Genomic DNA, 20,363 nt, shown 5'->3' on the forward strand with positions numbered 1-20,363 from the left:
AATTTACTCCAAGCTCATCGCATGCAGAAATGTGCCTTACTGGGGGGAAAGCATGTTAACAGTCTTATTGAAATATAGTTCACATACCATAAAACTCTCTCATCTTAAGTGTACACTCCAATGATTTTGAGTATTTACTGAACTGTGTTACTGCCACCATCATCCAGTTTCACACAGATTCCATCACCCCCATGAGACCCTCCCCGCCTCACTGGGAAACGGGAAGGTAGAAATAAAGTTATTTTTGTGCCTTCAGCTTGTCGTTTTATTTGTCACATTTCTGAACCACACCTATCGGAACGTCCAGCGTCCTGCAGCTCAGTGTATCTACTTAGAAAGGCATGTGCAATTCATTGATGGAAAGACGTGGATGCCCAAAGACGGAAAGTTCCCTTCGGTATTCCCTTCTCTCAATAATCTCCATTTTATTAATTCGCAATGCCACCCTTTCAGCGGTTTGTGACAAAGAACTCTGGAGTCGTTCTTGACCCTAGGAGCCACTGGCAAATTGTCCAGCCCCTATCAGACTTACCTGTCCAGGTGTATCCCCGAAGGCACTCACTCTGGCTTTGCAAACTTACCGTTGTCTCTGACCAGCAACACTGTGAGACAATGCTTATATGTCCCCTCCCCTTTGGCTTATTCGCAGCACATCAGTCTGAGTGGTCCTACCCAAATCAAGCCCCATCAGCACAGCTCTTTGCTCTCTACCTCCCAGCCCCTATCTAACTCAGAGGAGAGCCGTGCTCTTTACAATGCCTGAGAAGACCCCACAAATCCACCTCCCTCCTTCGCTCAGCCTCCATCTCCCCTGTACTCCCCCTGCTCCCCTGCCTCGTCCTCAGGCCACTCTGTCTGCTCTTCCAGGAATGCTGCAAGCTCAGTCCTGCCCCAGGACCTTTGCACCGGCCCTTTCCCAGAACTGGAATGCTCTCCCTTTCCATTGCTGCAATGCAGACTCCTTCACCTCCTTTATACAAACACCTCGTTTTCAGCACAACTTTCTTGAGCCACCCTCCCTGAAACTGTAAAAAAGCAAACACCTACAGCTACATTGCCTATTCTGTTCTTTATTTTTATTATTCTCTGTTATTGCTCACTGCCGTACTAGGATAGTTTACTTATTAAAATTCTTTACTATTTCCTGTCGTCCCAAAGCAGAATGAGTGTGTGTGTGTCTGTGTGTGTGTGTCTGTGTGTTCCACAGAGCAGACATTTCTGTCTCTTTATTCACTTAATATCTCCAGTGTCTAGAATAAGGCCCGACACATAGTAGGTGCTTAATAAATGCACATTGAAGAAAAGGCATGCGGCATGATTAATAAAAGGACAAGCTGGAGACACAAAAATAAGTTTATTTCTACCTTCCCGTTTCCCAGTGAGGCGGGGAGGGTCTCATGGGGGTGATGGAATCAGTGTGAAACTGGATGATGGTGGCGGTAACACAACCCAATAAATATTCAAACTCAATGGATTGTACACTTAAGATGAGAGAGTTTTATGGTATGTAAAGTATTTTTCAATAAGATTGTTAACATGCTTTCCCCCCAGTAAGGCACATTTCTACATTTGATGAGCTTTAAGTAAGATTAAGAAAGATGTGGTACCGTCTCGTAAATGGTGAACTATCCTTTCGATGTGTCCTGGAAGAAACATCTTGACCTCTTTAGTGGATCCATTGTATTCCCATCGTTCTGAGATGCACCTTCAGGGAACCCAGAGTAGAGCTTCCGATGAATCGTCTGCAGACATTTTTGATTTGTAACAAGTGCAAGAATGAAAGTCTGCAGTGCTCGATGTTGAACGTATTTGTACAAGCAGGAAAGAGAACAACCTTTGAACGGTAACTGCCATGTTTCCCAAACTGGTGCAGTTTCATTCAACAAAAACCCCTTTAAATTCGTGGGCTGCAGCCCTAATTCTCGGCTATGAATGGGTCACATATTCTAGCAAGGACTGGGACAGCCTGGCCCTGCCACTGCTCCGGAGTGGACGCCTTGTAGGCAGTTAGCAGTCACAGGGCTGGCCCTGGGGACAGTCAGAGGAGCTGTGTCCACGTGCCACCCAACTCTTAAAGGGATTCAGTGTCTGTCTCCAGAGGCTGGGAATGGTTTCTGTGTGATGTCCGAATCCATGGCTTTGATCTGAGAACACCAGAGGGACCCCACAGGCAAGCAGGCAGATGGTACCGTCGTGTGAGCACATCATGCCCGCATTGCATTTGAACCAGAAAAGTCCACGTGAAGCATTCCCCAGCCTTTGACCGAGCCTCACCTCCGGACCCACTGGTAATTCTCTATTTCACTTGTCTCTCTAAGTCATATGGAGACAGTCTCAAGACAAGGTTTGATTGTGTATAATTTCTCTTTAAAGTCTGCTTAGTGTACTTGCCTCCGTCGAGTGTGGGGAGTGGGAAATGCACCTTCTCTTTCTAAAAAGCACTTTGTTTTTTTCCAAAGGAAGAGTTAAAAATCCACCACATACTCTGCCATTGAATCCAAACATGACATTATTTTGATTGCAAGTTGTCCACTTGAGACCTCTGACTCCGCAGAGAAAGCGGTGGTGATATTATATAGTGAGAAATGCACAGACGGGCTGAAACACATACATTTTCCCCACCCTGGTATAAAAAGGGCAGTTTATAGCCGCCAGTTCACACCTTCCTGTAATAAAAGACATATGACGATGGTATACGTCTTACATTATTCATTAGTATCACAATGCACTTTGCTTAACATAAAGCTAAATTTGCGTCCCTGTAAGAGGATGGGTCTTAAGGAAGTGAACAACACACTGAACCATGTCTGTGAAACAGGATCTTGATGAATAACCGAGGGGCTGTATCATTCATTCACAAGGCTCCCAGCCATCTCCACACAAACGGAGAAATACACTGGGTGGTGTTATGAATATCTAGTCAAATGTGCTTCAGCTCTCACGGCCTGAACTCACCACCCATGAGAAATAGTTAGTATCCACTGGCTTATTGCACAGAGGTTTTAAAATAGCAGTGAAGTTCGAACAGAACAGAATGAAAAAGTGACTCCGGAGGGGTTTCCATTCTGGATGTTACAAAAAGGAAAGAGATTAATTCACACGCAATTTCACAGTTGTTTCAAGAAAACCTGCACAGTCTAGCCCTGACGAAACCTTTCTCTCCAAAAATGAACTGAATTGTGCTTGTTGCAGAATCTGTGGAGGCAGCAACTCGACAGGCGCTGATAATGGAAAACCACAACCCCAAAGTGGGGAAAACCCGGTTGTATTATCTTCTACGTCTCCAAGGCATACGCCCAGGGACCGCTTTAATCATAAATTCACAGGTGCCTTCAAACACACCTGGTCCCGTCCCCCAAGAACAACAAAGACACCTGTGGAGCAACCATAAATATCACCGTGGAAACATGACGAATCAGCGTCCCACGTGAACCTGGGAGGAAGGCGACAGTATCCGGGCAGGAAAGCAGGACTGACCTTTGGAGGAACGGAAGTGTTTGCTGGGCGCCGTGAAGCCCCGGGTGCCATGCACGTTGACCGCTGCTACTCGGAACTGGTACCATCTGCTGGGTCGTATGTCACTCAGTGGAACGCGCTCATCTGTGGTCTGGGGAAATGGTACAAGAGCACAGAGCACCCTTTTACGGTGACACATCCAATGGGTGCCTGTGTGCAACACACACTAAGTTATCAGCCAACATGACACAGCCTCGGCCTGCCTCCACCCCTCTGCACAGGGGCGCCTAACAACGAGTTTTGGGACCAGTGACTATAAGGGAAGCTTTAGTCACCTAATTGCGTTCACAGATATTGCACCCCAAATAGTGCCTCTGCAAGTCAAAACCTTAGGACGTTTGCTTGGGTTGTGCTTAAATCTGGTGACTAAATACAGCGTCCAAGGGATTTAATCAATCAATTATAAAGACAAGTAAATATGTATATGAGCTAATCATTACAGTACGACAAGAAAATGAAATCGTCTTTAGAGGATAGAAAGTGCCTCTTTCACTGGCATGCCTGATTTAATTTTGGAAGTAGGCATGAGAACCCACACATTTGAAGCATGCTAACAGTTTCTGGAAGTCCATTGCAACGCAAGACTTTTTTATTCTTTTGAGTAAATCATGTAAAATCGGCAAGAACCCACCTGGGTTCCTGAGGGATGAGGTGTGTTAATATAACTTGCCGAACAATATATCCAAAGTCAAAAACTGGACGCGGGAAGGTCCATAGGTTTTGCTGTCGACGGCTACAGTTCCCAAATATCACATAACTTTGACAGTCTTCCTACTTCCCTCCCCCATCAAGCGAAGGGAGCATCTACCTGCTTTCAACAACGTTCCGTCAGAGATCTGAACACCTTTGCCTGGAATCACCAGGAATAAATGCCCCCAACCTATGTCTCATCTACGGCTACTGACGAACTCGACTTGAGCTCAGTGGATAAAACTGGGGAAGAATTGAATTGCAGCCTCCCAAGCCTCAGTATAACAATTGATTGAAAAGGACCGTCACATTTTCTCATATCTAAAAGAAGCCAAACATTTCCGAGAGCAAAGGAAGAATATGAACTCAAACGTGGCTTTCTGCCTCGTTTGGCATAATTTGAGACAACACTTTTACCAACTTCGTCATTGAGAGTTTCAGCCTTGAATTTAGAAAACTAGAGTCAGCATAATATCCACAGCATTTAGCAGACAAGAAAAGGGAAGCGTTACATGTGCTAACTAGTAAAAATGCTAATGAAAATAATTCAAGATCTTTCCTCGTTCCGAAAACAAAGAGATGAGAGAAATGATCTTATCAATTACCTTCATAAATCTTAAAATAGTTTCAAAAATTTACAAATGATACTGTACCTTTGTTTAAGGGAGAGTACCATGAAACCAAATAAAATTTTAGGCTGTTTTCTGTACAGTTTTCTATTTTATTAAAGCAATTTTCTTTTTCACAAACTAGGTATAGAATAGAATTACTAAATTTATTTGACCAGTTTTTTTCTCCCCCTAATTTAAGTAGTTTCTTTTACACCAAACTTCTCATTTATGTTGCAGTCTCTCAATTATTTTAGTGTTTATCCTGTTTGGGATACTACTCTTGACAAAAGAACCAAATTCATGTCCCAAACACCTGAAAATTAAAATTTATATTTACTGAAAAAATAATGGGAATCTTATCCTTGGAGAAAAGTGATCTGATTGCCTCAGGCGAGAATGTTTGCCTATGGACGTACACACGGGAAGGCATTTTAGTTGTTGAAAAGCATGAAGCCTTTTCCTATGGAGAACTGATTCTTTTTCTATCTCCGCACCGTGTTCTTGCAGCTGGTAGTCCATTTAACGGCTCTTGAAAAGAAAGAAAATATTTTGCTTTTCTCCTGCACGACGCAGAAGAGGAAGAAACACTGCTAAGATAAACGCTGGGAGGGTTGCCATCCAGGGGGCGTATCAGCTTGTCAGTTGACCAAGACGGAAAAGAAAGCACTTAGAAAGATTTATGAGCTGCTGGCTACTTCCCACTAAGTAGTCTGTGATACGAATCTTACTCAGTGCTACTAAAGGTCTTTTGTGGAATAAAGGCTTAAATTTACGAGAAACAGAAGAGAACTCCCTTCCAAGATCAAATATCACATTAACTCATCCTAACTGGGTCGCATTTCCCTTGCTCTAGTTGGTTTGAAGCTTATCTCAAGGAAATGTAGTTCTTGCAGGAAATAAATGTGAATGAACACTCAGATTAGAACATGATCTCCCTTCCACGTGTATTTTGAGCAAATTAAGCCAATAGTCAAGGTCCTAAATGTATTGGGTTATATCCACAGAGCTCTCCTGTCTTCAGCAGATATGTCCACATTTATATTGTTTTGGTAGTCAGGCTATTTTGACTGAGGCATGGCTGGTTAATTTTGTATCTGTAGGTGGGTAGTAGGCATCTCCTCAAGGGGGGGAAACAACATCTCTGCAGCACTGACCTGGGCTACCGTCTGCCAATGTGTGGCGTCGTCTTCGCTCGGATGGATTCCAAAATTCCATCTTCTTTGTACCACATAGATCACAGGCTCAATTGAAATATTGAATTTCGAGGACCATTTAATCTCCAGCTGCCCGGACTGTAGTTCTGTGAATCGTAACTCTTTTCTGGGCTTCAGAGGGACACCTGAAACAGGACCAACGTCAGTTAAAGCAATCTGCATGGGACTCAAACCGAGGTGAAAGTTGAAGAAGAAAATCTGTAGACAAGACACATCTCATCTGATGAGAACTGATACTCGACTTCCTTTCATAAAAGTGGCTTCTCCCTGTCAAGGTTTCACATTTGAAATGTTCTAAGTGCATGCAGCTCATCACATTTCAAGAGTCTTAGCCCCTTTCTTTCAAGAGGGTCTAAAATTGATTCTTGATTCTGACTGAGATTTTTTTTTTCTCCCCAGTAATCTCAAGAGCAATTTTTTTTTTTTTTTAACGTGTATTCTTCTGAATAAACGCTACCACTTGCACCACCAGATTCCATGTTAACCAGGGACACACAGGCAATACTCATAAAGAGTTTGAAGTCATTTTTGCCATGTTCGTGATATGTTCTAAAGTCCTTACAACATGGGTCCCAAGTTTGCTGTCGTTTCTCTCTCAGGGAGTTTTCCTTTCAAGGAAAACATTCGAAAACTCAATCCTCTCATACGGTCACATCTCACAAGAACAACTTCCAAAGTGTGAGTCTTACAGACTCCACATCACCACTGGGGTGGGTCTCTCCTCTCGACTTAACGGTTTAAAACTGGAAAATGATGGATTTACGATGTTTGCATTTGGCATGCGTGAGTGTGTTGCTTCAAAAGTGCCTCACAGGTGTCTCACTGTAAAGCAGTTAATCATTCTGATTTCTTTCCCCCCCATCCCGTGCATGCAAGTTGTCTGGTGATTGAAAGATTAAAGAACCACAGTTCAAAATTGTAGCCACCATGGAAAAGGAATTTAGAGCAAATTTGTGACACTCACAGGATATGGAAAACTAACTGACTTGGGTAGAGGCTATGGCATTATGACATTTAATGCCATCAAAACCAAGGACACCCGTTGCCATTAATATCATTTTCTATTGAGAATGCGCATTTACCTGAAGTGTGGACAACTCATTTGAGAAAGCCCAGAATGCCCTATTTCTTGAGTGTAAACAGAGTGGAAACTGGAAAATATGCAACTACAAACTATCGGTAAGATCCGATGCACATTAGTGACGTGGCTGCATTTCAACTCTTATTTTGATCTTAATTCAAGTTGACTCTTGCTTTGGGAAATTTTAAGGTCATTAAACATTTCGACAGATGGAGTTGGAAAATTTTTTAAATGGCATGTTTGTATCTGCTCAAAGGGTCATTAATTTTTGAAAACTGTTTTCTTAGAGAACACATTCCCCATCCCTTTAGCGTTTTCCATTTGGATCTGCTGATGGGTGATATCTATATGGTGCCCTTTGCTTCCCTAAAATGTTGTGTCACCTGATCCTGGTGTCTTTGAGAAGTGGGTGAAGGGTTAAGTATGTACAGTCTGAACATCAGTGAATAGCCTCAGGATGATTAAGTAAGTTGCCTGATGCCACGTTTCTCTCTGAATTCTCTGATTCCTTCCACCTTTTGAATTCGTATATGTCACTTAGGAAGGAACAGAGAAGAGGTGGTTCTGATAGATCTGCAGACCCCTGGGGCATTCTGATGCTGTGTCCTTGACGTCACGGTTGGTGTGGGTGGGACGTCACCGAGTCCGTCGTGGCTCCAGTCTAGCCACTATGTAAGTGCTTTTCAAGTTGGTGTCCTAAACTTGCCTTACGTCTGGGGTCCTTCTGACTTCCAGGACGAGAATATTGGGTAAGCAAGTGACCCTCCAATCTAGTGTGCCCAATCCTACCAAGAGACCCAGGCCCTGCATCCACCTGCCTGCTGACGGAAGATCTCCACACAAGTCCCGTCTCCAGTGCCTCTCCCCAAGACATGTCCTCTCCTCTGTGACATCTATCTTCACGGCAACTCTATGCGTCTGGATAGCTAACAGGTCTTGGAAACGTTGTGACTTGTGTTTGAACCTACCCACACCTCGTTGTGTGACTGCAGAGTATAATCCCAAGGAACCCCAAGTCATTCTGTCTCCCTGGTGACCACCTGACCGTCCGTCTTTCCCTTGCCTGTCTGGCCTTCCATCCCATCGTCCTGTCAGTCAATCTTTGTTCGAATTCCCTCATCACAGTACTTGGTGGTTATTTTCCTAAAGGAGAGGAGCGTCCTTCACCTTCTCCAACTCTTCAATTGCATCCCATTTTCTATAGAATTTGTCCACCTCTCAGTCAGGGAATCTGTCTTTACGATTGACTGCCGCTCACCTTTCCATTGATGTCCTCTTATATTTTACATATTTGTCATGCAGGCGACCTTTAAATCCACTTTTCTACAAACACACTGCCAGGTACTTCATGCTACCGTGGCCTGCCTACGTTATTTTTTTTCACTGAAATGTCTTTCCTTCTATATTCTGACTAAAGACCCCGAATGCTTCCAGGCTTAGTCCAAACACCACCTCTCTGAGCCCCTTTCCCTACACCTCCCGGGTGGACATAAAGGCTCCCTTCTCCTGCCCCGTCCCCAACGTTTAGCCTGTAACTGTCAACAGGTGCATTGAACACCTCGTGCAACCACAAGCTCATTTAACGACCCTGTGTTCCCCACTACGCTGCAGCCCCAGAGGTCGAGAAACGCACGCCCTTCATTCCCACAGCTCATAGTGACACAAGAGAGAATATTCTTCAATAGCAAGTGTTTGACAAAACATTTGCTGAAGAAATAGCCAAACTCACTTTCTTGTTCTGCACCCAAGAATACACCTGAGGAAATAAGCTGATACTGGAACATTTATGCAAATCTTTGCAGTGGTGGCCAATCCCTGCCTGCTGGAGAGTTACTTAGGGAAGGGGAAGAATTATCACACAGACCCTGTGATGCCATCTCAATCATATATTCTTCCCAGAAACTCACATCTCAAAAAAAAAAGAAACAAAAAAACCCCTCACATCTCTCTTTTCCATCAAAGTCAAATTACTCAAACATTCAATCACTCTCACTTTTTAAGAGGTAAATACTGAATAAGAAATAAATCAATATTAGTAAGTTTACAAGATAGAATAGTTCTGTTGCACTGATAGTAGGACTTTTCCAGTGTTTTTTTTTAAAAAAAAAGGACAAATTTCTGACAAATCCAGCTAAGATGAAAATCCCACAGTTAAAGGATGATTGATCTTAATCCAGACATATCTCTCTATTCTTTTCAGGGAACAACAACAACCAAAATTTTGTTCATTGTGATGTGAAACCAATCCCAACAAAATAATTGTTTTGGATCATTTTCACACTGAAGATGGGCTGGCAGGGACTAGACAAATATTTCTATTGAGGGGTTTACAGATACGGGAAGAGAGGGTAGCCCCTGAGGACGTCTCAAGGCTCTCTTGATTCCTCGGGGTAGAGAGGACTGGTTCGTTCCCTAACGTCTTAGAGCACGTTGTCTGAGACGTCCAGATCCATCTTTCTCCATGGCCGTCCCGTGTGCAACCCTCCAGCGTAAGTGCAGCTACAGTAACTACTCTGGCCCCTCATCACATGCAAACCCACACCCCGACTCCTCCTGGTACAGGGTTTTAATGTTGACTAGCATCCAGCTACTGAGGGCCTTAACCAACCGTAACTGTCAGTTCGAATTTCTTCATTTACAAAATCTCTTTAATTATCATGTACCATCATCTTGTGATTTGCATGCTCAGAAATGGTCCATCTGCTTTGCGTTAGGGTCAGCCGGCTCCCTTGATTGGAAGTAAGTGCAACACACGGCTGTAATTGTATGCAGCTGGGGCGCCCCCCACCTCCTCCCCAGACAGACCTCCAGCCCTCACTCTCCATCTTCCACGGTCCTTCCTCGGTCAATCAGCTCCCCGATTACATAACCAGATGTGTAAGACGGACCTCTCCTCGGTGTGGTTTTGATTATGTAAATGACTAGAACGGTGCTTTTTCTACTACTTTTGAACAAATTAGTCACCTGAAATCTAAACTATTCTGTTAAAAAATGCATAAATGCTATTGAATAACATCCCGAACTATGCAACAATACAGATGTAACTTCTTTTAAAGCGTAACATGTATTTTGGTGAAATCAGAGGAACAGAAACCCAATGCTTTCAAAAATACTGAAAATATACTACTAGGAAAGTCAAGATGACATATAACTGGCAGCTGCAAGTCACCATGAGACTTGATAATTCATGTAAAATATTTGTCATGGGTCTGAATGTTATGAAAACGTAGCAAGATAGAGTGTCCTGCCTCCATAATGAACCACTACCTAACATGTCTCATAAACATAACCAAGACTCAAGGAATTTGGGTTTCCATCACATGAACGCATTGGGTCACTGTATTCCCAAAGGTAAAAATTAACTTGTGAAAAGGGGTACGGGTCCATCTCTAAAGGTTTGAAGTTCACATATTTCAAATATTAAGATACTCGTGGATATATTCAATCCACTCCATCAACAGATCTTTTTGAAAAGAAACACACTTGAGGGGTGATTAATTCTTGGTTTGTGCATGTCAAAGAGAAACTACGGATCATGGAGGGCCACAGATTAGTCTGAATCTTTACGTTTGGGAAACAATTTCAACTTTTCTCCTTCTCTACTCAAACCAAGTGCCACCGCTGGGAGCCAGGAGAGGCAGTCGTAAAACAATAAAGCATATCATTTTCTGGAAATCAGACTTAAAATAGGAAAGGGAGAGGCTCAAAGGGCAACAAGCCCTAACCTGCAATCGTTTTACCTGTGGGAGGTCAGCCCTTTGAACTTTCCCTGATTCTAAGTTGCGTTTCAGAGAATTATCACTTTTGGGTGTCACTTAGCCATGCGAACATTCTCATGGATGCTGCTAATACTTTTCTTTATTTGAAGGGTGAAGGAAAAGCCGTCTGTGGTTCTCTTTTGACTGTTTCCAACTATAACACTTGTCTCTAAAGGTAACTTAATGGGGGGCATTGGCTAAGGACTATTCTTACCGCCTAAAGCGAATTAACTGCTCATATATAATGGAGCGCAGTTGGTGGGTCTTTGCAAAACACGCATCGTTTTTTAGAAACTCCCGTTTCCAGCCTATAAAGTTTTGGAAGCTGTGAAGTCAACATGCTTCCCATCTTCTCTACCACCAACACAGGAGTCCAAACAAAGCATGTAGGTGTTTCTGTAAATCGCTATTTTAATTAACGCAAGAAGAGGAAACATAGGACAGGGGTTGGTACTTAGCAATTTATTGCAAAAGTTCAGACAATGAGTGGTCCACTAACTGAGTGTGTAGGAATGGCTGTCCTGAGAAGGAGCTGCTGGACTGGGCGGGGGGAGGGGCTTGCTGTCATATTGCCTTTTGCTCCAATTTATTAGCCAAAACAACTGATGTCAGTGACCGTATTAGATTAAAATATTGGCTATTGACATATCCTTTCATTGACGTCTACGCTATGAATACAGTGATATCCAAGAGATCTTGAAGTTGAGGGTCCTATTAGGAGTTGGATAGAGTCAAAATAAAAACGACAGGGGAGCTGGCCCAGGAGGGACCAGTGGTGTTTGTGCTACCTACTCCCAAATCGCCTCGGGCACAGTCTGCACGCTCAGCTTCCGCACTGGGAGCCAAGAGTAGAACTAGTGCATTCCAACCCATGGCCGAGCGCCCTCTTCACAAGAAAGAAGATTGCACAGGCATAAGATAAGCGTAGATAGACAGCTCACTTCCCACGGGTGGGTGTGGGGCAAGGTGAAGCTGAGCACTACACCTGCATGGGATGCTGAGGGTGATGTGTGTGCGTGGTGTCTGGCTGGGGGCACGTCTTTCTCCTTGAAAAGCCAAGTGCTGGGTCAGAAGGGACCGGTTCCCAGAGCACCTGGGGCCATTGGTACCACAATCCTCTTTGGAGAGTGAACAAGCAATGTGACTCCTGGTTAGAAATGTGATCAGAGGCGGCCAGTGGCTAGTTAGCTACCGTCGTCCTCGAAAGCATCCCTACAGGCTCTGTCTGGGTCCCCTCTTGGTTACACACACACTAACTTATTCATAGGTACCGTCATGAAAATATACTAATAGGAAAGTCAAACACACCCAGCGAGAGCATTTGAGATCTTGCTTCCTGACTTGTCATCAATTTCACTCAAATAAACTCTTATAAAAATTCTGAAAAAACAAACAAACAAAAAACACGCCCAAGACATGAAACCAGCTTTCCTGCAATCGCCCCTGAGGAGAGCAAGGGGAAAATATCTACCTGCACGTGGATGAACAAAAAAATGTATACACATTTTAAGGAAAACTGTATTAAAATTGTCATACTCAATATACACCGATAACAAAAGATGAATCCAAGCCCCGTGTGACTTTTACAATTATAAGAGGTGCTCAAAGTGGTGCCCATCAGTGTACTTTTAATAGTTTTTTTTGTTTTCCTTTTTTTAAAATGTGTATACATTTTTTGGCACTGTCTGTATAGTTTTCAAAATAAAAACTATTCTCCTTCTGCTCATGGTGCAAAAGTCACTGTCAGGAGAACAGAGTCTGTTTGTTCTGTTTGTGGGAAGTTCTTCACAAATTGCCTCTTTCTGTAAAACTCCCTGTTTAGAGGTACTTTGTTAGAAGACTTCAGTACTTCAAAAAAAATTCCCACCATATTCAGTGTTGCACAGGTTGAAATTGCAAGTATCTCTTCATAATTAATCATTTTTGTGGACCATTTCCTCCTTATTATCAGTGAACCTGGCATATTTGACATTCATACTGACTCTTCAGTCCTTTTATATAAAAAGTGTATTTTAATTTATATTTCCTCTTCAAAATGCCCTGCTCTTATCACACTAAAGGTTTTACAAATGGGGTTTCAACAATCATTCTAGAATCTGCCCATTTTTATGTTAAGTGCTGATACTTAAATAGCAAATAAGCTATAATAACAGAAAAAGGTTTCCTAATGATAGACTTTAAAAAACAATTAAATGGTGTTAGATTGTGCAAAAGTGATTTTATGTAGTTTAGAGTAAGAGGCAGGGAAACAATAAAACTTTAAATCCATTAAAGATATGTCACATAGTAAGAAGGGGAAAGCAGCAATTATTTTGAATTTGAGACACAGTATTTATGCCAGGTTTCCAAGGAAAACTGGATGGGTTACAGAGATTTCAGATGAGAGCATTTCCAGCTGAGAGCGAGGGGAAGGTGGGGCAGTCCATAGCTTCTGGGGGATGTGAATTGTCATCAGGGTGACAATGGACTTCTGAAAATCTTTTGCCAGCACGGAATTCAAAACGAGCATCACTGAACAATACTGTTTTACATAGCTTTTTTAAAAAAAACTTACCTAAATTTAGAAAAAATATTTATTTGCTGTGTGTGAATAGAAGTGAGAGAAACAGGATAGACCAACAGACAGATTACTCTTTCTACTCGTAATGAATAACGGCTAGTGATTGATTCTGTTTTATTCTGCAACTCAGACCCCAAAAAGCAGCAAAATGGCAGGTCTCATGGCACGCTCTGATGGCATCCAAATGAACATGACACAACAGCAGCAGTTCAGAATAAAACGACTTGGCCACATTTAGAGAAAGAAGCAAGTGACACTTAGCACAGAAACGTGAAGTGCTCTAGAAAACCCGCTTCTGAATGTAAACTATTCCATTTGCTCAGTTGTTTGATAGATTCCAACCCTTATCTTCTGAAAGAGGGCAATTCCCCGCATCTAGGATCTCAAGATACTAATCAAAATATTTAAAGTCCACACAGCCCACACTTGTGTTCTGGGATTCTGCCAACAGAAAAATCCCCACAATGCTGCCGCGTTTCGTATGCATTTTTCAAGTGCGCCCAACCGCCAGCTCATTTCCCGAGGATTTCAGTCTGTTTATTCCAATGTACCCAGATGAGCTTCATTGATTCATTCTTACCAGAAGAAAACACACAAAAGATTCCTGATCTGACTCGATTCCATGTTACATTTTACAAGAATTAACCGGGAAGGATTTGCTCGGCTGCGTCGTGGGTCCTGCAGCCGATTTCCATGCTGTTACTATGTGAAGGTGTTCATATGTGGCACAGAGTGATGGTGACATCTTTGAGGGACACCGCTTCCCAGCACACACAAACCCCGGAAGGCTGCAGGTGCGGTCGCATGTACGGCTGGCTCTTACCTTTGTACAGTGTCTTGGGCACCTGGCATGTGTGCCCACATCCATTCGAACAGCATTTTTTCATCCCAGAGCACTCCGTGTCTACCTCGCAGCTTTCAACGCAGGCGGCGGCAAACCCGCTGGCTTTCTCGGGGGCTGGGCAGTCCCCTTGCTTCACGGACAGGACGTACTTGAGGAACTGACAGCTAGTCAGGCACTCGTAGTTCTTCTTGGGAAACAGGGGCTAAGGGAGAGAGACAAGGCAAACATGCTTCCATGACAGACATCAAAAGGGAAGGTCAAAATTTCCCCAGAATGGTGCACAAAATAAGTGTGTTTGCTCTCCTTCCGCCTAAGGAAAATGCTCTATGCCAATGTCTAAGGGACTATGAGCCAGCGGTTCTAACTGTGTATTGCACGCAACAGATACACATCAGTTATACACATTCACAGATTACATTCTGAGCTCAAGGTAGCGTCCAAGTAACGGATTATTACTGTTCATAAAACATGTTAGGTACACCTTTTGGAGCACGGTATACATTCATGTAATTTTGTTCTTTAATGAGTCATTTTTCCCTCTTTACCGTAAACACGAATCAAAACAGGTTAGAGGTAACTCGGCGGAACCTTTACGGTTCTCAGCCTATTTATTGATATTTTATCACAAAGTGGTCTAAGCCACAGTTAACTGAACAGATTTTAATAACATCCAGCTTTTAGAGTTACTCTGCACGTGGGAGCTCCTATCAGTATGGAATTGCCAGTAAATTGTACAGGAAAAGCACGTGAATCTTCTTTGAAAGCCAAAGCACACACATGCTATCTGTGACATAGGATCTGAGTAGCCCCTCGCTGATGACATTTTGGGTGAACCCCAAATCCATTAAACATTCGTGAGAACAGGTACTCCTTGGTTTATTAAAGGGGCACGTTATCGAAAACATGTGCGTAATGGAAAGCATGATTTATCCAGTGCAACTTCTTCCTTAGGAAAAATGGCTCAGGACAGCATTTGGTCACCGCTGGAACGTGAGCTGCAGTCGGAGGGTGTAAGGGTATTTCTTTCTGCCGCTGAAGTGGGGAGCTGCTGAAGCTCCTGGCAGCCGCCCCACCCAGGGAAAGAAATGAAAGGAAAAGGTGACCTCTGTGCTCTGGTCCTACTTTAGCCTTAGGAAGGCGTCTACAACATCCCACCTTTCACCCTAACCCTCCTTTGCCTCTTGGAAGGTGGTTGCCAAGAGAGCTACCCTAATCCTAACCCTTTCCCTCTAAACCCCTTTCACCTGCGACACACCTGTCCAGCCTGGTAAAATCCCCAGCCCCAGGGTTACCCCCTTTGTAGGGGAGGCCATGTTGTCACCAGTGAAAGGTTTGGTGCCACTCTGCACCTAGGCTTTTAGGCAGTGGGACGGCAGCTCCCATGTGCACTTTCTCTCTCGCTCGCTGAAGGTGGGTGATGCCCCCTCCCCAGCCAAGGGCAGAGCCATGAGAAGGAAAGAAACTGGGACGTTACAGGACGCATGGAGAATAGCACCCTGCCAAGAAGCCTGCCTGAGCCGCGCCAGGTGCACGAGGGAAACCTGCACGGTTTGCTCTCCTGGACAAGTTGAGCTGTTGGCTATGACAGTTCAGCCTGCCCGAGACCAGTGTCTATCTGAGAGTGGGTCCTATGAATGCCTGTCGTTGTTTCTTGACGTTGGAAGTAGGAAATGGACAAGGAGGGCATTGTCTCTTTATTACTTGATGTCAAATCGAGCCAATTCCATCCTGATATGAGAAATAAATGTGGTAGCACTGGTGAGCACAAACCCAGGGAGAGAATCTGAGCCAAATGGCAGCTGGCTGCCCACTGCTCCATGCCGCTGACTTACCACGATTCATCACTGGTAATACCTGGGAGCACCTGAGAATACTTGCAAAACAACTAGAAACACTGGCCTGAGGACTGCTGCTGTTCCTCACCGATGACTGAATATGACCTTTGACCACCTGGTCATACCTGGGGAACACCTGGTAATACTTCCTACTCCCTGGGCAATACCTGGGCAACACCTGGTAAAAACCGCCCACGTGATGCCTGCTGCTTGTCAGTAATGACTGACTATGGCTCTACTACATGCCGATACCTGGTAACACCTGCCGGCATACGGCTCGCTCTTTCTCACCGGTTTAGTATAGGACCCTCTACTCAGATAGGTAACATCCAGGTAACCTGGCAGGAGACAGGGTCAGCAAATGGTTGGGGCCATGACCCAGAGAGTCTTTCATACAATGGCAGAAATATGTTCATTTAACAAAATAACAAAGGAAAATAAAAACCTCACCATTATCAAAGTCGCTGGTTTGGGAGGTGGGGAGGAGAAAATATAAGCACCATGTCTATCTCTCTTCCAGAAAGAGTGTTCATGATAGCCCATTATTTCTCATGTTGCTAAAGACTGAAAATGATACTGAAACCCCAAAATGTGAGAAATTCAGCGAGTACAGATTGCAGGAAGCCCCAGAGAACTTCAGCACCAGCGTAAACGCTTCTCTCATCGTTCTTGTCTCCAAAGAATCATGAATTAAGAGTCTGCATGTGAGTTAAGATGGTACACGTTAGGTGCATTTTACCATAATTTTTAAAAAATCTATGTAGGAGCTAGAAATTTTTATACTACGTACAGATGTGTTCAGCATCAAACAGGATTCTCTTATAGACACAACAGCCCTTCTGATACTGCAAATTTAATGTATGTCAAGCTAGAGTACTCCAATTAAATACAAAGGCAAGATTTCATGTCCTTTGATTAATTAACAAAAGGAGAAAACCTAGACACACTAGCTCAGAAAGTGTAACACCAAGATTTGAATTAGAATTGTGGGTATCAAATAAAACGGATACTTAACCATATATAAAATTGGAAAATAACATGAACTGACAGGATTAAAACAGTGTCTCTATTTAAGAACTTTCCAGGTAAATTGGAGAAGACCATGATTTCAGTATTGAATTGCCATAAATTTGCAGCTAGCTAAAAAGTAAAATAAAATTGTAAATGGTTCTTATGGAAAGTTGGGGAAAAAAACACACAAAAAAACACCCACAGTTACACTCTTTCTGTCATCCCGCATGGCAAGATCTCAGGAAAAAAAGCTAAATAAGCTGAACCTTGAAACATCTTATAAACATTGAAAGCGTCATCAATGCTCAAGGCTTTTCCCTTACTCAATTTCACAGTTCATTTTTCTGTTAGCTGCTAGATGTGTTTTATTTCATTGGTGTTCGAAGTTCTAAATTTAGGTGGAAACCTAAGTTAGTAATCAAAGAGGTATGCCGAGGGATCTGTAACAGTTACAGAGTGTTTGTCGGCTTTCCTCTTTCGACAAAATGCATACATCACATGCATGGAAAGAAAATACTGAGTTACCAAAATCATCGGCCCCTGCCACACGGCTGAGATTTCCCAGTAAATTATTTTATTAAAACTGGCAAGTGTTTACTGCTTGCTAACTTGGAAATCATAGTGACTTAGCTTGCATCACGGCATGTGTAATCAAGTGAAATCAACTCAGTCCAGACTTTTCCACTGAAAACTGGGTATGACTCAAGAATCAGATAACATAGCATGGGTGCTCTGTTCACGTTATTCTAATTACTTACCGACACGCCAACTACCACACCCTTCAAATGAGGGACACAGGAATGAGAAGATATGTCCTCACCTTAGTGACTTACGTACTGAGCTAATGGGGCAGCACTGAAAACAAACAAAGAAACAGAAACAGTGGACAAATCTGAAGCAATTGTCCTCAATGGGTGTAGAAGAATGATCATACTCAGCACAATAATTTAGGTCTTCCAGTTGATGTGAGAGTTGTTTCTTATGTTTATTCAATATTTTTCCTTTTTGGTATGAATTCAAACAGGTGATTTTTTTTTTTTTTTTGCGGGGGAGGGGGAGAATCATTATTTTGAGGACCATGGAGATAAATATAGAAACAAATAAGGTCATCTTTGCACTGGAGCTTTCGAGATTGCTGCATGAGCTTCAAATAATGCAAAACAAAAACAAAAACGTTGTGAAGATTACATGGGCTCATGCACACAAAGAACTATGTGCTTTGGGTAGAGTAGGCGCACAGTAGGTCCTCAGTAAATGAACTGCTGTCTTTTTTCCTTTCCCACTGCTACAAGTTTACTGGTTAACATTTCCAGGCTCTTCTGTTGTTCTGACAAAAATGGTGTAAGATCCAAAAACAGAAAGGTGGCCCAGCTTTTATTTTCGGGGTGACCATCCAAAAGTTTCCAACACGCTACTGCCAGGTTAGGCACTGAAATCTGCACAGAGGGAACTGTGCCCTGTTGGAATTTATTTTAAAAAATGGTAGTCTACGCTTTTTTCACTTAAATAAAAATCATCTTACAAATACATGGATGTGGTACAGGAATCTTACAGCGAGTTCTATTGTATTTAACTGTTCTATTATTTATATCTACTGGAGGCAAATTTTGATGCTCTCTATCAATTACCTTAGATAATTATCTCCGTTTGGGTTGAAGAAATATGAATAGTCTCAATATAATTGGAGAACATATGGTACCTCTACACAAGGTCTCACACTACGGCTTTAATTGCAGCTTAATGAGGATTTAGCAGTTGAATGGAATGAGGACAAAAATGCATACAGGTCAGAGGAAACGATGGTGAATATTCATACTCTAGACATAAAGAAAATGTATAAATTGGTCCCCGATTAGCCACTTGGAAATTCTGTGAACAAAATGTCCTTTGGGTGTCAGAAAAGAAACTCTGACCATTAAGCATGTACTATTTCTTGTGACATTACAAGTTAATCAAGCATGGACTTGTTAAGAGGGATGTGAATGTTTTAGGAAACATGCAAGTTATCCACACCATAATGAGCACAAAATGCCCATCAAACTTCATGGTAAATAAAAACACACGAGCCCACACGGATATAGGTACAAAATGTTAAATTTCTCATTTATACAATTATATCCAGTCTATTAAGGCAAACTGTTAATTATAAAGTTAATGTAACTACAATTCCTTTATAAACTATTCATATGAATAATTTCACAAATCACACAAACGGCCATCTTTTGCCAGATCATGGGCGCCAATTTAAAATTTGGAAAAATCACGGTTACTATGCTCATTCACTTTTGTTCATTGTTTGCTTTTCTGCCCTTACCAGACACAACTAAGAACGGAATAGTCTTCAAGGATCATGTATTTTCCTAGAATAGCTAATATCTAATGGAAATCATTATGCATCCAAAGTAGGGCCAGATAAAACAAAGTGGTGAAAGAAAATACCCTTGGGTGCACTGGATTATGAAAAATCCTTCATTTTTCAATTAATATTACATGTAATTCTGGTTAATGCTTATAGATCTCTCCTACATCTCATCTCTTAGCTAAAATGCTAAAATGGGTGTTTTAGTACCAAACCCTGGGCAATATGCTAAGCTCAAATTACCTGTGGCAAGTGACAAAAAATAAAAAAATACTAACAATAGTAGGTAACTGTTGTTGGATGCTTTTAAAAAAGATATTATCTTCATTTGGTTTCGTATTAAATGTGAGGTTTTTATTTCTGCAATAAAATAATTTTTGCGGAAATCATGGAATGATGAACATAAAAACACCAAATTCAGTAAATTACCTTAGTATGTTACAAATCATATGAGTCATCAGGTAGACAGAACACTGCATTTGGTATTCAGTTCCATTCAACAGAACTGTACCATGTGCCAAATCTCAAACATAGCAGCTTTTGCAAAGAGACAGAGCCTGGGTATATTTTCTTTCTGCTCTAGTCATATACATAAGTGTAATCTTGAGTACAGAATGCTCTAATATGAGTTCTCCATCACCATCATCACCATCATCACCATCATCACCATCACCACCATCACCATCACCACCATCACCATCACCATCATCACCACCACCATCACCACCACCACCATCACCATCACCATCATCACCACCACCACCACCATCACCATCATCACCACCACCATCACCACCACCACATCACCATCACCATCATCATCATTACCACCATCACCACCATTACCACCACCACCATCACCATCACCACCATCATCACCATCA

General features: G+C 42.5%; 1 protein-coding gene across 4 annotated transcripts in view; it reads right to left on the reverse strand.

Annotated features, from left to right (window-relative positions):
- The window catches only part of ANOS1 (anosmin 1), a 412,806-nt gene that overhangs the window by 30,620 nt on the left and 361,823 nt on the right, over window positions 1-20,363 (reverse strand). For all 4 annotated transcript variants that reach the window (XM_074323216.2, XM_074323214.2, XM_074323215.2 and 1 more), the window contains 3 exons: window positions 14,254-14,476; window positions 5,972-6,156; window positions 3,478-3,607 (listed from right to left, as the gene is read on the reverse strand). In XM_074323216.2, coding sequence (XP_074179317.2) covers window positions 3,478-3,607; window positions 5,972-6,156; window positions 14,254-14,476 — 538 coding nt within the window. The remainder of the gene's footprint in view (window positions 1-3,477; window positions 3,608-5,971; window positions 6,157-14,253; window positions 14,477-20,363) is intronic.

This window comes from Rhinolophus sinicus, chromosome 18 (genome assembly GCF_057876585.1).
Source record: "Rhinolophus sinicus isolate RSI-liver-muscle chromosome 18, RSI-T2T, whole genome shotgun sequence".
In the NCBI taxonomy this organism is placed as follows: Eukaryota; Metazoa; Chordata; class Mammalia; order Chiroptera; family Rhinolophidae; genus Rhinolophus; species Rhinolophus sinicus.